This window comes from Microcaecilia unicolor, chromosome 5 (assembly GCF_901765095.1).
Source record: "Microcaecilia unicolor chromosome 5, aMicUni1.1, whole genome shotgun sequence".
Taxonomy (NCBI): domain Eukaryota; kingdom Metazoa; phylum Chordata; class Amphibia; order Gymnophiona; family Siphonopidae; genus Microcaecilia; species Microcaecilia unicolor.
In genome coordinates, this window is record NC_044035.1 from 5,117,725 (window position 1) to 5,136,473 (window position 18,749).

Here is an 18,749-nt window from a genome sequence, read left to right on the forward strand (position 1 = left end):
ATGACCCAAAGAACACCGTCCCCACTGTCAAGCATGGAGGTGGAAATGTTATGTTTTGGGGGTGTTTCTCTGCTAAGGGCACAGGACTACTTCACCGCATCAATGGGAGAATGGATGGGGCCATGTACCGTACAATTCTGAGTGACAACCTCCTTCCCTCCGCCAGGGCCTTAAAAATGGGTCGTGGCTGGGTCTTCCAGCACGACAATGACCCAAAACATACAGCCAAGGCAACAAAGGAGTGGCTCAGGAAGAAGCACATTAGGGTCATGGAGTGGCCTAGCCAGTCACCAGACCTTAATCCCATTGAAAACTTATGGAGGGAGCTGAAGCTGCGAGTTGCCAAGCGACAGCCCAGAACTCTTAATGATTTAGAGATGATCTGCAAAGAGGAGTGGACCAAAATTCCTCCTGACATGTGTGCAAACCTCATCATCAACTACAGAAGACGTCTGACCGCTGTGCTTGCCAACAAGGGTTTTGCCACCAAGTATTAGGTCTTGTTTGCCAGAGGGATTAAATACTTATTTCCCTCTGCAGAATGCAAATAAATTCATATACTTTCCACAATGTGATTTTCCGGATTTAATTTGTGATGTGCTATCTCTCACTGTTACCAATAACCTACCCTTCAATTATGGGCTGCTCATGTCTTTGTCAGTGGGCAAACTTACAAAATCAGCAAGGGATCAAATACTTATTTCCACCACTGTAGTTAGGCAATTAAATTTATTGATGACACAATGGGCATCCAAAATGGCAGATGACATTTAATGTGAGCAAGTACAAAGTGATGCATGTGAGAAAGAGGAACCAAAACTACAGCTGTGTGATGCAAGGTTCCTAACTATGAATCACCACCCAGGAAAAGGATTTTGGTATCATTGCTTATGATACATTGAAACCCTCTGCTCAGTGTGAAGTGGTGGCTAAGAAAGCAAATAGAAGGTAAGGTATTATTAGGAAAGGAATGGAAAACAAAAAAATGAGATTATAGTGGTCACTGCATCTCAAAAAAAAAGATATAGTGGAATTAGAAAAGGTACAGAGAAGGGTGATGAAAATGATAAAGGGGGTGGGATGACTTGCCTATCAGGAAAGGCTAAAGTGGCTAGAGCTCATTAGCCTGGAGAGAGATGGCTGAGAGGAGATATGATAAGAGGTCTATAAAATACTGAGTGGAGTGAAACAGGTAGAGGTGAATTGCTTGTTTACTCTATCCAAAAATACTAGGACTAGGGGCACACAAGGAAGCTACTAAATAGAACACATAAAACAAACCAGAGAAAATATTTCTTAACTCAACATGTAATTAAACTCCAGAATTTGTCAGAGAACATGGTAAAAGAAGTTAGCTTAGCAGGGTTTAAAAAAGGTTTGGATAATTTCCTAAAAGAAAAATCCATAAGCCATTATTAAGACGGACTTGGGAAAATCCACTGCTGATCTCTAGGACAAGTAGCATAAAATGTGTTTTATTTTTCCGGGATTTTGCCAGGTACTTGTGACCAGGTTTGGCCACTGCTGGAAACAGAATACTGGGCTTGATGGACCTTCAGTCTGTCCCAGTATGGCAACGCTTATGTTCTTATGTAGATGTTGTTGTTGTTACATTTGTACCCCGCGCTTTCCCACTCATGGCAGGCTCAATGCGGCTTACATGGGGCAATGGCGGGTTAAGTGACTTGCCCAGAGTCACAAGGAGCTGCCTGTGCCAAGAATCGAACTCAGTTCCTCAGTTCCCCAGGACCAAAGTCCACCACCCTAACCACTAGGCCACTATGAAATTAAGCTTGTTAGAATATAAGAACAGTCACACTGGACTAGACTAAAAGATCCATCTAGTCTAATATTTTACTTCCAACATATGGCATAATCCTAAAGGGGTAGCAAGACTCATAAGTACATAAGTGTTGCCATACTGGGACAGACCAAAGATCCATCAAGCCCAGCAGCCTGATTCCAACAGTGGCCAATCCAGGTCACAAGTACCTGGCAAGATCCCCCAAAAAGTACAATACATTTTATGCTGCTTATGCTAGAAATAAGCAGTGGATTTTCTCCAAGTCCATTTTAATAATGGTCTATGGACTTTTCCTTTAGGAAGCCATCCCAAAGGGGTTACAGGACTGCAGAATCCCAAAGCAGTGGAAAGATTCCATGCTACCAATCCCAGAGATAAGTAGTGGCTTCCCCATGTCTATCTTAGCAGCTTTATAGACTTTTCCTTCAGAAACGCGTCCAAACCTGTTTTAAACCCTGTTTCTACCACATTCTCCTGAAATTTTATTTATTTATTTAGGCATTTATATCCCACACTTTCCCGCCCATGGGCAGGCTCAATGTGGCTTACATTAGTTCAAAAGGCTAACAGCAGTATAAAAGGACACTTCAATCTAGTAATAGACAGACAGACACATTAAGGGCGAGGTAGTTGGTGGAGAGAGACAGAGGGAGAGAAGTGAGAGAGCAGGTAAGGAATGCAGTGTCAGAGGTTAACAATTCATGAACTGTAAAAATATTTTCTCCTATTTGTTTTAAAATTATTCCCATGAATGGAGTGTCTTCTAATTTTTGTACCTTTAGAAAGGGTAAACAATTGATTTACTTTAACCTCTAACATTGCTTTTGACTCGTAACCACTTGTAACCACTCGCCTCCACCTACCCTCCTCTCTTCCTTCCCGTTCACATTGATTTGATTACTTTATTTTTTGTCTATTAGATTGTAAACTCTTTGAGCAGGGACTGTCTTTCTTCTATGTTTGTGCAGCGCTGCGTACGCCTTGTAGCGCTATAGAAATGCTAAATAGTAGTAGTAACCTGTTCTACTCCATTCAGGATTTTGTGGACCTCTATTATATCCCCCCTCTGCCATCTTTCGTTGTTCTTAATTCTGTTCTAATTATAGTACTTTTTAATTCTTTGAACTGTTCTGATTTGGCAATAAAGGAGGTGCTTAATGTAAATAAATACATTTTTAAACAACTGTCAGACCGGGAGTGGAACATTCCTGGGCATCAGGTCATTCAAAAATCGCCCTGTACACACGTGTGTCTGGACTGTAGAACATTGAGTTTTCCTGGCTGAGGTCCTACTACAGACAACATTTGGAGGCTGCTAAACAACTATTAAATATTGCAGATCTAAAGAAATCTCAAAGTAAAAAGTACACCAAATAATGGGTTTTGTCAATGCAGTGGGCCCAAGACGGACAAGAACATCCTGTGCCATAGGCAGATGGTGAAGCTGCTGTGACCCAAGGATGTCTGAAAAGAGGCTGAAGAAGGTAGAATAAAGACAAAAAAAATGAAATACCCACAAATATTAAACTAAAACAACACAAGAAATAGACAAAAGTAGAAAGGAGCAAAGATGTATTAAAAAAAATACAAAATAAAAAAATCCCCCCCCCCCCCCCAAATACACACATCAAAAAAGATCACAAAACAGGAAAAGACTAAACCACAAAAGTAACCCCTCCTCCCCCTCCCGAAAATTTTTCCCTGTCCCCAGAGGATCCCCACCATACCAGCCATCACTGCACAGACTTGCCTTTTACCACCTGCTGGAGACTGAGAATACTGGCTCTTGAAGGGGCTGCACAGTTAAGTTACAGGCTCTGCCAGAAGTCTATGATTCTCGGTCTCCACCCACCTGCCGGTAGGCATGCATAACTCAGTCTGGGCCGGTCTGGAGAGACGATAAGGAAGTACTTTTCCAGTGCTGATCAGACACCCACGTGTGTCTGGACTGTAGAACATTGAGTTTTCCTGGCTGAGGTCCTACTACAGACAACATTTGGAGACTGCTAAACAACTATTAAATATTGCAGATCTAAAGAAATCTCAAAGTAAAAATTTTAAGCAAAGTTCGCCTATAACAGCTTAGACGCAGGATAAAGAATTATTGGTGATTCAATTGTTCAAGAACCAAGATTGGTTTAGGCATGATTTTGATTAATTTTAAAATACGTATGTGACAAGAAAATATGTTTTATGTTAATTTACATATTCCTGATACAGGCTTTGTTGAAACATGGCCATGTCAGGTCTTATATGGATAGCCTTGTTTTAATGTAGTACTTTATGCATGCCTCATTTATGTATTATTAACCTCTTTACAAAATCTTTTAGGTCATTTTTTGGGGGGGAGGGGGGGGTGGGTCTATGTGTTGTCATCCCATCTGTTATTTTTGATACTTGGATTGTGCGTTTGATCCACTTGGGCATACAGAAATAGCATTTGCAGTGGGATACAGTGTAAGTGGCAGATAGATGGATTAGATCCTCAATTCAATACTTCCCGGAAACACAACTCACCTTCCACCTGCTGTTTCTCCTCCTCCTCCTTGATTTGATTGGCCACTTTCTCCAATTCCACCTGCAGCTGAGGTGAGGAAGTGTGAGCACGTGCAAAGTCATTCAGTGTCTGCCAGGCACTGCGTAGTGAGCTGATGAAACCGTGCTTCAGGTCAGAGCCCATGCGACTCAGACTCTCTTTCAATTCTGCAAGGAAAGGAAAGAAGGAATTGTTAGCAGCCCAGTGTGCACAAACCCTTTCACTACCACCCAAGTCCACACCTCACACATCTTCACTACTGCTCTACAAGCATGCCCTTCACAACTGAGTTCACATACTCTACATCCCTGGTTACTTACTGCACATGTATTAATTTGCTTCTTGAACTTACTGTAATTTGTGTTATATTCTGTACATTGTTATGTTTTATTCACTTTGCCCAGTGGTTAGTGCAGTGGACTTTGATCCTGTGGAACTGAGTTCAATTCCCACTGCAGCTCCTTGTGACTCTGGGCAAGTCACTTAACCCTCCATTGCCCCTGGTCCAAAATAAGTACCTGAATATATGTAAACCGCTTTGAATGTAGTTGCAAAAACCTCAGAAAGGCAGTATATCAAGTCCCATTTCCCTTTCCCCCTTTATTGTTTGTTTGTAAGCCAAATTGAACATCTATTTCAGGCTAATGTAGTGTATAAATGTCATGAATAAATAAATATACATACATACATGCCTGTAAAATGTCTGATCCCATACCCCGCATATCAAAGCCTGTCTATGACAGTCATAGTAACATAGTAGGTGACGGCAGAAAAAGACCTGTACGGTCCATCCAGTCTGCCCAACAACATAAACTCATATGCACTACTTTATATGAATACCTGACATTGATTTGTATCTACCATTTTCAGGGCACAGACCATAGAAGTCTGTCCAGTACTAGCCCCGCCTCCCAACCACCGGTGCTGCCACCCAATAAGCTTCTGAGGATCCATTCCTTCTGAACAGGATTCCTTTATGTTTATCCCACGCATGTTTGAACTCCGTTACCGTTTTCATCTCCACCACCTCCCACGGGAGGGCATTCCAAGCATCCACTACTCTCTCCGTGAAAAAATACTTCCTGACATTTTTCTTGAGTCTGCCCCCCTTCAATCTCATATCATGCCCTCTAGTTCTACCGCCTTCCCGTCTCCGGAAAAGGTTTGTTTGCGGATTAATACCTTTCAAATATTTGAACGTCTGTATCATATCACCCGTTTCTCCTTTCCTCCAGGGTATACATGTTCAGGTCAGCAAGTCTCTCCTCGTACGGTTTGCAATGCAAATCCCATACCATTTTTGTAGCTTTTCTTTGCACCGCTTCAAGTCTTTTTAATTCATTAGCAAGATACGGCCTCCAAAACTGAACACAATACTCCAGGTGGGGCCTCACCAGCGACTTATAAAGGGAATCAACACCTCCTTTCTTCTGCTGCTCACACCTCTCTGTATACAGCCTAGCAACCTTCTAGTTACGCCCACCGCCTTGTCACACTGTTTCGTCACCTTCAGATCCTCAGATACTATCACCCCAAGATCCCTCTCCCTGTCCGTACATATCAGATTCTCCCCACCTAACACATACGTCTCCCGTGGAGTCCTAGCCTACATGACTTCACTGGTGCCTGATCCAATACTCCACACCTCTGAATCACTGCCTAATCTCATGTCCCATTTCCATGCACTATTTCCCGAGTCAGATGGGATGGAAGCTATCCAGTCTTCTGCACTGTGTGCCACAAGTATGATTTATCTGCCTGTTAGGGAGGACATATGTGTGCACCTAGCTCTCAAAGAATAAGCACACTCTGGAAGCTATAATGGCAAATCTGGATTTGTATCTTCTAATTTAATCATAAATTAATGAGCATGTCTGTTGGGCAGACTGGATGGACCGTTCAGGTCTTTATTTGTCGTCATCTGTGTTACTACATAATTGGATTTAGCCCATGTCTTTTCAGTAATTCAAGGTGAGTTACATTCAGAGGCAGTAGATAATTCTCTGTCCCCAATGAGGGCTGCATTAAACATGCGCAATAAACTAATGACAAGCAAAATTACCCCAGTATTAAAAAAACATGTGCTGACAGAAAAAGCAGTGCACACCCTGCGTTAACCTGTCGAGCAGGGACTGTCTCTTCACGTTCAAGTATACAGCACTGCGTACTTCTAGTAGCGCTATAAAAATGATAAGTAGTAGCAGTAATAGTAGTTTTTAAATTTGAGTACGAATAATTCAGGGCTGTACTAAACCCTTCTGAAATTATCACTTGATGTCTGATTTCATGTTGATTCTTTTATTACTTATGTTCAAGCTCAATGCCCATTATTCATATTCTGTCGAATAATATTTTTCATTATTCATATTCAGCCAAATAGTAAAATATGCTATTCGGTACAGCTCTAGTGTCAATTATGTTTTAATGCTCAGATGTGCGCATGGCACTAGCAATCCTTAGTACAGAAAGTAGGCATTAAATCCTCACAGACACCACTGCAAAACAAACTCTTCTGCCCAGTGTGCAGCGGCGGCCAAAAAAGCAAATAGGATGCTAGGCATTATTAGGAAAAATGCAATACGAAAGTGCCAAACTCCTCCGAGAAAAACTGCACTGGCTCACAATCAAAGAACGTATTGCTTTCAAAATCTGCACCCTGGTTCATAAAATCATCTACGGCAACGCCCCGGGATACATGGCAGACCTCATAGACCTGCCAATTAGAAACACAACAAGATCAGCACGAACATACCTAAATCTCCACTAACCAAACTGCAAAAGACTCAAATACAAATCAACTTATGCATCCAGTTTTTCCTACATAAGAACACAACTATGGAACGCATTACCAAAAGCCGTGAAAACAACTTGTGACCATCTAAACTTCCGGAAATCACTATTCAAAAAGGCAAACCCTACCAACCCAACTTAAACGCCTGAACCCTGCAACACAATCAAAACCAAAGAGCGTAATGAACTCAACACAACTCTTCCTCTCTACGATTCCCTATTGTGTCTGTTACACATGAACCTTACTCTACCACTACATCACTTTGTAATTGTTCATACCGGAACTGGCGATCGCCATTACGGTACTATGTAAGCCACACTGAGCCTGCAAATAGGTGGGAAAATGTGGGATACAAATGTAACAAATAAATAAAATAACGCACTCCATGGTGCGACCTCACCTTGAGTATTACGTTTAGTTCTGGTCACTGTATCTCAAAAAAGATATGTGTAATTAGAAAACGTTCAAATAAGAGCGACCAAAATGATAAAGTGGATGGAATTCCTCCCGTATAAGGAAAGGCTAAAGAGGTTAGGGCTCCTCAGCTTGGAAAAGAGACTTCTGAGGGGTGATGTGATTGAGGCCTACAAAATCTTGAGTGGTGTACAATGGAACTGATTTTTCACTCTCAAAAAGTACAAAGATCGTTCGATTAAATGACATGGAAATACTTTTAAAACAAATGGGAAGAAACATTTTTTCACTCAAAGAATAGTTACGCTCTGGAACTTGTTGCCCGAGGATGTGGTAACAGTGGTTAGCATATCTGGGTTTAAAAAAAATTTGGATAAGTCCCTGGAGTAAAAGTCCATAGTCTGTTATTAAGACAGACGTGAGGAAGCAACTGCTTACCCCGGGATTGGTAGCATGGAATGTTGCTACTATTTGGGTTTCTTCCAGGTACTTGTGACCTGGCTTGGCCACTGTTGGAAGCAGGATACTGGGCTAGATGGACCATTAGTCTGACCCAGCACGGCAATTCTCATGTTGTTAAGCTTCCTCAGATGTGACACTAAAGCTCCTGAGTTAAGCTCAGCCTTAAATCTTCTGCGTACTTCTCTGCATCAGGGTGCAATAGCTAATCGGTTACCAGTGATTTTAATATACTGTGCATTGGTATCTAATGCAAAGCTTTGTGCTAGGTTAACTTCTGTGCAAAACCCTTTTCTGTACTGAGCACCTACAAAATTGTGCACATCTGAGCTATCATGGTGCTAACGTATGAACAAGCTTTTGCCTTGGCCTGTAGGTGCTGTGACTACCGAGGACTTGCCAATAGCAGGAGCTACTTCTGTTGGTAGGTGAACAGGATTTATGGTTATTGTTCTGCTGGAAAGTTATGTGTCTTTAAGCTTATAACAGATAAGAAGCTAGAGAGAGATAAACACATGCAGAATTAAATTAGGAGCTGTAAAATATAGAGCTGGTGAAAAATGAACTGTAAGAGCTGGAAGAGAGAGAAAAAACTATGATGTAAATTAATTCTATGTGTACAGAGTAAGAATGTGTTTGCTGGATGAAATAACGTGTAAAGAAAAGCTTTTGCAAAAACGTATTTGTTGGGAGAAGGTCTAAGACAGCCTTTCATATACAGTACTGACCCCATGATACTCTATTCTCACCCCTCTGATTGATGCTGTTACCCCAACTAAGAGGTAAGCAGAGAAAATTGAGTAACCTCAATCGTAAACAGGTCCATGGTACCTGAAGACTGGAGGGTGGCCAATGCGACACCAATCTTTAAAAAGGGTTCCAGGGGTAATCCAGGAAATTATAGACCAGTAAGCATGACGCTGGAGTCGGGTAAAATAGTGGAAACTATTATAAAAAATAAAATTACAGAACACGTAAACAAACATGGTTTAATGGGACAGAGTCAGTATGGGTTCATCAGAGGGAAGTCTTGCCTCATCAATCTGCTTCATTTCTTTGAAGGCATGAATAAACATGTGAATAAAGGTGAGCCGGTTGATATAGTGTATCTAGATTTTCCTCATGAGAGACTCCTGAAAAAAATTAAAGAGTCATGGGATAGGAGGCAAGGTTCTTTTGTGGATTAGGAATTTGTTATTGGACAGAAAACAGAGGGTACGGTTAAATGGTCATTTCTCTCAATGGAAGAGGGTGAACTATTTTCTCAGTCTCCACCTGCTGGTAGGCGAGCACAACCCATCAGTCCAATCCTGGTCCGGTCCAGAGGGACGCTAAGGAAATGGTCATTTCTCTCAATGGACGAGGGTGAACAGTGGAGCGCAGCAGGGATCTGTACTGGGACTGTTGCTATTTAACATATTTATAAATGATATGGAAATCAGACCGATGAGTGAGGTGATTAAATCTGCAGATGATACAAAACTATTCAAGGCTGTTAAAACATGTGCAGACTGTGAGATATTGCAGGAAGACCTTAGGAAATTAGAAGACTGGGCAACCAAATGACCGATGAAACTTAATGTGGACACATGCAAGGTGATGCACATTGGAAAGAATAATCTGAAACATGCATCTTGAGTACCGCGTTAAGTTCTGGTCGCCGTATCTCAAAAAAGATATGGCGGAATTAGAAAAGGTTCACAGAAAAGCGACCCAGGGTGGGTTGGAAAATACTCCTCTTGTAAATTTGGTGCTATTTGTGTGACGCGTTCTGGTTTAATATATCACTTGCTTCGCCTTTTCCTCTGGTGGCCGTGCTTGGAAGGCTGTGTTGTGGCACAAAGCCAGGAGCGCAGAATTTTTCCGCTGCCTATTATCTTCACGCTTGCCGGGTTTGAGTGCAAGCGCGATGGGGATTGCAACAAATCTTTTTAGTGGGGGGAAAAAGTGGGTGCTGCTTGTTTGTAGCTTATTGTGTGTCAGTGGAAGAGAGATCAACCACCTCAGGATTCATTCTCGCTGCAGCTCAGCAGCAGATGGATTTTAGAGAGGAGGGGGTGGGGCAGCTGGGTTGGAAGGGGAAAGTGAAAATGTGTCCTGTGTTGTGCTACACTGAGCAGAGTGGAGGGGGCTGAGCAGAGGGACTCACTGGACTGGAGTACGAGGAGGCAGAGAGGAGTGCGCACACGGTGAACAGGTAAGGGAAGGGAGAAAAGCTGCACATGAATGGAAGGTAAGGAATGAAAATGCTCATAGATGGGATGGAAGGGGCAAAGGATGCACATGAATGGAATGGGAGAGGAGGAAATGCAAATGGATGGAAGGGAAGGGGTAGGGAAAAATGCTGAATGGATAGGAGGGAAATGTTGCACATGAATGGAAGGGAGAGGGGGAAATTCCTGGCCTGCCTAGCGTAATCCTGGAGGGATCTTGATACTTACGTTAAGTGCTTATACAAATTTATTTTAAAGTATACTTATTATGAAAAAGAAAAATGGAAAAATGGTTAACTTCAATGATACCATGTTTTTGAACTTTCATTGCACATTATTAAAAATTGTGAGGGTTTTTTTGTGTGTAGGTTTAGGCAGATCATAAACCTGTACAGCAGCATCTTGAATGGAAGACCCCCTCCCCCACATTGCTATTTTTTTGGTGTCAAAACTGTTGGACTATTCTTTTAAGCTGGAAACTTTTTTCACCATCTGCCAAACTGCCCAGAATGTTCTAGACTCCCCAGTCTCAGTTGGGAGTGTGCAGGGAGTAGAACTCTGCAGTGAGACTCTGTTCAACTCCTGTGAGCAGTTACATTTCCTGACCTCCCCATGTACTACTTAGGTAGTAAAACGTATCCAGCTAGATTCAACATCAAATCTTTATTTTACCTGTTTTAAAACTTACCATTCACTATTCCACTTTTTTTTTTTTTTTTAAATAACAAAACCTATTAATTTGTTAGCTCTGTTGTCTTGGCCCGACTAAAGAATCCTGGCAGTTTGTGTTCTCAGTCTGTGAGTGTTTTCTAGGAACTGTGGGGCCCCTAGAAACCACCTGGGGAATAACTTGCACGTGGGAGACTCACCCAGAGGCAAGCGGGACCCAGTGGTGGGTGGGGTAGGCCAGTGTAGGTGCACAGGCAGGCGGGCCCGGGCAGAGCTGGGTAGGACCTTCCAGGTGGCCACAGGATTAACCCCAGCTGGGTGCTAGGGGTAGCGCTCAGGCATTACATGACATCCTCTATCTGTATACTTTGATCAACTGCTTAATGCTTTGTCATTCCCATACTCCATGCATGCACTGACTTCATTGAGATTTTTGGCTAAACCAGTCACCAAATCAAAGGACAAAGCTAGACACTCAGTTTCACCTAGTTCATCTCACTGCCATCATACTTGCTGTGAAGCAACAAAAGTGTCAAAGCATAACTAGCCTTGCATGTAGAATGTTCAACCCAAATTGAGTTTCAGCAAGTTTTTGATGCTGTGAATGGGTTTATCCCTAAGTTTTCTTTACACAGGGAAAAAAACTGCTCTTACTTACCAAGGTGTAACCTTTTTCTGCCTTTATGGTGTGGAACAAGTACAGGCTTCAGGTCCAAGTCTGGAATAATCATTGGTTCTATTCTGTAGGCCACTGGGTCCAGCTATAGGAGGGACATCAGATAACATGAGCCCACAATCCTTATCGCCTGAAAAGAGTCTAACTAAATAACCAGAGACTAGAATGGAACACTAAGGCCAGACAGCCACAGAAACTTAAAAACGAATGATCAACAGGAACTCAGGTATGCTGGGAGGATTAGAGAAACGTGCTGGGGGAGAGGGATACGCCACACCACCACCACCGACAGGAAACTATGCCAGTTTCCCAAGTCCAGCCCTGGAGTAGCCCTTGCCAGTCAGGTTTTCAGGATATCCACAATGAATATGTATGAACTTGATTTGCATACAGTGCCTCCATTATATGCAAATCTCTTTCATGCATATTCATTGTAAATATCCTGAAAACCTGACTGGTAAGAGGGTATTCCAGGGCTGGGCTTGGGAAATACTGAACTACGCTACCGAACTGCTGGAAGCACAGCTGCACTTACCACCTCCTCCTGAGGTCGCGGGAAGCTCAGCTGTGCTATCAGTCAGGACAGCTAACGCATGGTAAAAACTTGAGCGCTAGTGTCACAGCCTACCCCTGCCACACCCACCCAGACAGCCCACTCCTGCGTTAGGCACCTAATACCAGATTTTAAAAGGCTCCCATTTTAGCGCAGAAGTTGCGCAGGCTTGTCTACCCTATCGACAACCCCGCATTAGCTGCCTGCAGCTTTAGTAAAAGAGCTCCTAAAATGGCTGAGTCAAAGTTTCTGAATGCCTCTCTTACCTAGTTTAAAATGTTCAATAAAAAGGGTAAACACTGTGCTCTCTGAAAATGATTCTCCTTAACAGTTATAGTACCCTGCTGACACTTCAGCATGTTTCACCCTCTACGTGCCTTTTTTTTTAAATCTTATGCCTTTCACTAGCAGATTCAGTAGGTAGTTTCCTGTCCCCAGAGCTTATAATCTAACCCACGCTAACAGCTGCAGTGCGCTGATGCCGACATAGCCCATTCACTTTGAATGGGCTATGTTGGCACTGTCGAGCAGCTTAGTAAACGGGGGGGAGGGGGGGGTAAGGTTGTTCCTGAAGCAATGGAGAGTTAAATGACTTCCCCAATCAGTATGATTTGAACCCTGGCTTCCCTGGTTCTCAGCCCGTGGCTCTAATCACTAAGCTAATCACCTAATGCAGTCCCCGACACCAGAATCTACATGAGGATTATCTGTTACTAACCGGGTGGTAAATGTTGAAGAATCCTCGGCAAGTTGGAAGTCGGTAGTCCTCATTAATCTTGTCTTTGCCCCGCACGGTAAGAAACATGCCAACTGGAGAGCCCATGGCAAAGAACATTTCTGGCTTAAAATCCAAAGAGCAGTAAACCACAGACACCTGTAAATACACCCAGTATGAGAGAGAAAACAGGCAGGGTATTCTTCACGAGAGCCCCGATCCATGGCACAAAAATAAGAAAATGCTCCAAAGGCACCCGTTTCTCACCTACACCAGTCCTCTACCCCAATAGCAACCCCAGTGCAGAACTACCCAGAAATTAACACCACACAGTCACTTATCTGAAGTGCAGAGATGCTTAGGGAGACAACACCAACAGGCTTACTTCACAGATATATAAAAAAAAAAATAATCCAAAGCCTTTTTTTGAGATACTTGCAGTTTCTCTTTTTCAAACAGTTAAATAAATTTTACTTAAAGACACACAGACACCAATGTTCAAAAAAATATGAGCGCCAAAATTTAAGAACCTAAGGGACCCTTCCAGTATCCAAGCGGCAGACTTCCACCAGGTTTGCTTGTGAGAAATCAGCCCTACCCGGTGGTAGTTCTGGCTTCCAGTGAGCGCCATTTCCAGCGCTGGGAAATTTTTTAAAAATTTCTAAGGCCAGGGACGCTGCCAGGTTAGCACTGGAGCCCTCAACATCTCTGAAGTAGAAGGCAGTAAGAGCTCCCCCATCAAATTGCCATACACTAATGTGTTTGGTTAGTGCCCTTTAAAGAAAATTATCTTTTACCCACTGCGGTAAAAAGGTGGCCTCAGCACGAAGCAATCCCAAATGACATGAGGAAGGACCTAGCAAAGCTGAAGGAATGGACCAATATTTGGCAAGTAAGATTTAATGCTAAAAAAATGCAGGGTCATGCACTTGGGACACAAGAATACGAAGGAAAGGTACAGTATAGGGGGTGAAGTGCTTCTGTGTACAAAGGAAGAGCGGGACTTGGGGGCGATTGTGTCTGATGACCTTAAAGCTTCCTAACAGGTAGAAAAAGCGACGGTCAAAGCCAGAAGGATGCTTGGGTGCATAAAAACAAGGATGACCAGCATGAAAAAGGAGGTGATAGTGCCGTTGTATAAGTCTCTGGTGAGGGCCCATTTGGAGTACTGCATGCAGTTCTGGAGACCGCACCTATGAAAAGATATAAACAGGATGGAGTCGGTCCAGAAGGCGGCTACAAAATTAGTAAGCGGTAAAATATAGGGAAAAGTTTATGAACCTCAACATGTATACACTGGAAGACAGGAGGGAGAGAGGCGATATGATAGAGACATTTAAATATCTCAAGGGCATTAACGTACAGGAAGTGAGCTTTTTTCAACTGAAGGAAAACTCTGGAACAAGGGGGCATACGATGAAGTTAAAAGGGAATAGGCTTAGGAGTAATCTAAGAAAATATTATTTCACAGAAAGGGTGGTGGAAGCGTGGAATGGCCTCCCGGTGGAGGTTGTGGAATCAAGGACTGTGTCAGAATTTAAAAAGGCATGGGATAAGAATGTGGGATCGCTCAGGAGAAGTTAGGGGTTACAGAGGATGGGCAGACTGGATGGGCCATTTAGCCTTCATCTGCCGTCATGTTTCTATGTAATATTTCTCCAATTTTCTAATTAAATAAGGGAGAAAATGTGGATCTCTATACAGGTATTTGGGAAAGGCCCAATGCTTAGATGAGGCATGACCTGGAGCTCACTCCAACAAGGACAGGCTCTGAGATAATAATGGGGTCAATATCTGCTTGGGCCACTCTACTAAACCAGCAGGTACTAGTCATTTAAAGCAGTGCTTCTCTTTTCTCGTTAGAAGGAGCAGATTGAGCTTCTAATTATCTTAATATTAAATACATGATTTATTGACTTTTAGTAATATAACGTTTAGTTTCCAGCAGATAATCCTAAATATACATTTTATTGAAGTAACATAACATAGTAACATAGTAAATGACGGCAGATAAAGACCTGTATGGTCCATCCAGTACCTTTAAGTTTTGTGACATTATAGCATCAATTTAATATTTAAATTGCTAATGTAGTAAAACAGTAAATGTCGGCAGATAAAGATCTTCACGGTCCATCATGTCTGCCCAACAAGATTGCCAGAGTTGAATCTGGCAGAGGTTTCACTTCTTAAAAGCATGAGAACATAAGCGTTGCCATACTGGGACAGACCGAAGGTCCATCATGCCCAGCATCCTGTTTCCAGTACAATACATTTCCTGCTGCTTATCCTAGAATTAAACAGTGGATTTTCCCAAGTCCATCTTAATAATGGCTAACTGCTTTTACCACATTCTCTGGCAACGAATTCCAGAGCTGTTATGGTACATCTTTTGGTGCGTTCTCGTTTTGTTTTTTTCTAATATACTAATAAATCTCCATGCTTGGGGGCATACTGAGCTGCCTAAATTTTACTGGCATATAAACAATTAGGATTTACAAAGAGGGAGATAATATAGACTTAAAAGGCCTATTGATTTCAGGAATTTCATTTTCTCTCTAAATCTGAATGAAATACATTTTGAACTGAATTACAGTCTGTTTCCACACGAACAGGAAATGGTGTTTTGTGTTCATACGGCCTACCTTTACTGAAAATAAAATAAGAATCCATCAAAAAGGGAAAAAAAATGTAATGGATTAACTGAGAAAGAACTCTACCCCTTGAGAAATGGCATCAGAGTGTTTTGCACGCCTGTGTAGCGCTGTGATTTCATGAAATACCCAGACAGGTGCCTTCACATGTCTCAACTGACTCAGCCCTTGGGTACAGGTACCTACACTCACTTACCATTCACCTCTTCTGCCTCTTACCCTAAGCTGAGCCCAGAGAATGCCTGAAACGGATGAGAATTCCTGTTCCCTGCATGCTGTCAACTTTCAGTTACATCAACGTATATTACAATGGGTCTAATACTATAAGACAGACAATATGAATACATTACAAAGTAAGAAAACAAAATACAGAAATAGAAAAGAACTCTATTAGAGCACTGCTGTGGCTTCTTTTCTGATAAGTTCCAATCCAGTGCTCAAGATAATACAAGACACCGGGTTTAGAAATATATTCTCTAAAAACAGCATCCTTTACACGGCGTAGAGAACCTCACCTGTCCCGTGCCGACCTCAAAGTACTCGTAGTCCACGTGTACTGAAGCAACAGAGGAACCACCGGGCAACATACGTCTCTGCTGCTGGGCCAGGCCAGAGGAGCCAGTGTGAGCCACCTGCTCTTGGTTTCTGCGATTTGCCTCCTCCTGGGCCTTCTTCAGGGCATCCTCTGCAGCCTTCTTTTCTCTAGCAGCTTTCCTCTGCTCCTATAGAAACAGTAATGCATCAGGGCCCCTGCTGGAGATGTGCATCCGACAAGACTGAACTTTCAAAATGTCAATATCTCTTATATACCACTATATCCCCTTGTGGGTTCACTGTGGCTTACAGACGTTTATAATACAAGCTAATTACGTTTGGTTTATTGTCATTTATTATGACTCATAATTAATCATCATATTTTCATATAAAAAAAAAATTCTTAGCAGATATTTCCAAGCAATCACACAGTGAATCTTTTACTCATTTTGAGTAGAATTTACACTTTATTTTCAAACCAATATTGTTTGAAATCTACCAATTTACAACATACACACACACATATATATATATATTTTTTTTTTTTTGTGTTATATACATACACATATTCCTTGTCAACATTGTTATGTGATATTCCTTTATTTGGGATGCTATTTACGATATATATACTTATATTTCTTTGACCAAACTATCATGTGATATAATATATTTCATTATTCATATGTGGGATGCTATTTACGTTTTAATAAGTCAAAGCCATTTTGTTTTAGACCATATATATATATATATTTGATGTTTTATTATTCAACCATTATACAATACTTTTCTTAAAAACTTAAATGTGTAAGATGATCTATTTATGTCTATGTATATTTATGTGGTTGTTTTTATTCTTGCATTTTATTGTTAGACCCCTGAAGCACGCGCTGTTTAGTGCCGAAACACGGCCCTGTCGGGTCATCAATAAAGAACCTTTATTGTCCCAGTCTTGAAGGCCCAGTGTTGCTCTTTCTTTTGTCAATATCTCTTATATACCACTATATCCCCTCGTGGGTTCACTGTGGTTTACAGACGTTTATAATACAAGCTTTAAAAGAAAGAAAAATCAACACAATCTAACACATAAAATTTGACCCATCAAATAAAAAATGAAAGGACACAACAGTTCCCATAATGGGCTGATACTTGAGCTCCTCCTGCAGCCTCAGCTTACCTACTCCTCTCTGCCCCATCCCCAAGGTCAAAGTCAAAGACCTTGCAGGGAGGAAGAGCACAGGACTAGTAGATTCCCTTTGTTTCTTTTATATTTCCTTTCCCCACTTGTTGTTGTGCCAGCTCTGTATGACTCCTGTTACTTGGCATCACAGAGTTCTTGCCCCGGATTCAGGGGTAGATCTCTATGTGGTTGAGCAAGCTCAGTATGGACCATTCCCTCCTGCTTACTTTACTGTGAGGGGAGGTTGCAGTTGCCTTTGGCCAAGCAGGAACAGTAAAGTTCTGCATATTGGCTCCAAGAGTTTTGCCTGTTTGGTATTAACTGTGTTTTCTTCTAGACTTCAGAGCACCATTGCTTGGCTATTCGAAATACTGAACATTCCAGGCTGCACAATACCCTTAAGGGGCGGTTTACTTGGAACTATTTTCTCTGTCTCCTTCCGCTGGTAGATGGACACAACCCATTAGTCTGGACTGGTCTGGTATGATTAAAGGAAAGAAAATTATCAGGTAAGAACATAATGTTTCCTTGGATGTGACTGTCTATATATTTAGCTTCATCAAGGTGATGCACCCTTCCAGGAGGGCAAGAGAGCAGTTATGCAGTGAAAGGTCAAAACAACAACACAAGATCAGCAAACTGAATCGGACCAAGGACCAATAAGCTTAGCAATTTCTCTCCAATAGTCCAGGTCACAAGTAAGGGTAGGAATAATGTATTCGATATACTGCCTTTCTACAGTACAACTAAAGCAGTTTACATATTACATACAGGTGCCCAGCAGATTCCAAAATGCAGATTGGACAAGTTCCTGGAGGAAAAGTCCATAAACATTTTTTTAACCCAGATACTCCAGCCATTGCAACCATATCCTCTGGCAATGAGTTCCAGAGCTTAACTATTCATTGAGTGAAAAAATATTTCCTCCTATTTTAAAAGTATTACCACGTAACTTCATTGAGTGTTCCCTAGTCTTTGTACTTTTTGAAAGCGTAAAAGATTTATTCACTTTTACCCATTCTACACCACTCAGGATTTGGTATAGACTTGGAAGGATGACCTCTGGAACCTGATTAGAGATTTGGCGAAGATGGGTTTGTCAATTGAGAACCAACAGCTAAACCTCTAACTTCTAGACCTGGTGGTGCTGAGTCGATGACAAACCAGTGCCACTTTGAAGCAACTTGTTGGGGGTAAACCAGCATCTGACTCCACTTCCTTGGCACCGACATCATCATCTAATTTGGAGCCGAGGACATCCCCTTCATGACGCTTCCATGCCAGGAAATCCCTGCTCATGATTGGTCCACATTTAGGGTTACCATATTTGCCATGACAAAAAAAAAAAAAAAAAGAGGACAATATAATTGAGCCATGCCCCGTCACACCCCTGTCCCACCCAAGAAAAGCCAGATTCCCTCTCCCCCCCCCCCCCAATGTATAAACCCTCTCCAATCTTCTTTCCAGCCTTCCTCCACCCACTTTTTTTTCTTTTTTAAACACACCTCCCTCCCTCCACCCACATGACTCCATTCACATCCCCTCCCCTCCCTTATC

The 18,749-nt window shown here is 42.0% G+C and overlaps 1 protein-coding gene across 2 annotated transcripts in view; it reads right to left on the minus strand.

The window, feature by feature from the left end:
• Positions 1-18,749, minus strand: part of SEC23IP (SEC23 interacting protein) — a 108,252-nt gene that overhangs the window by 26,887 nt on the left and 62,616 nt on the right. For both annotated transcript variants that reach the window (XM_030202608.1, XM_030202607.1), the window contains 4 exons: positions 15,997-16,203; positions 12,834-12,989; positions 11,545-11,647; positions 4,322-4,507 (listed from right to left, as the gene is read on the minus strand). In XM_030202608.1, coding sequence (XP_030058468.1) covers positions 4,322-4,507; positions 11,545-11,647; positions 12,834-12,989; positions 15,997-16,203 — 652 coding nt within the window. The remainder of the gene's footprint in view (positions 1-4,321; positions 4,508-11,544; positions 11,648-12,833; positions 12,990-15,996; positions 16,204-18,749) is intronic.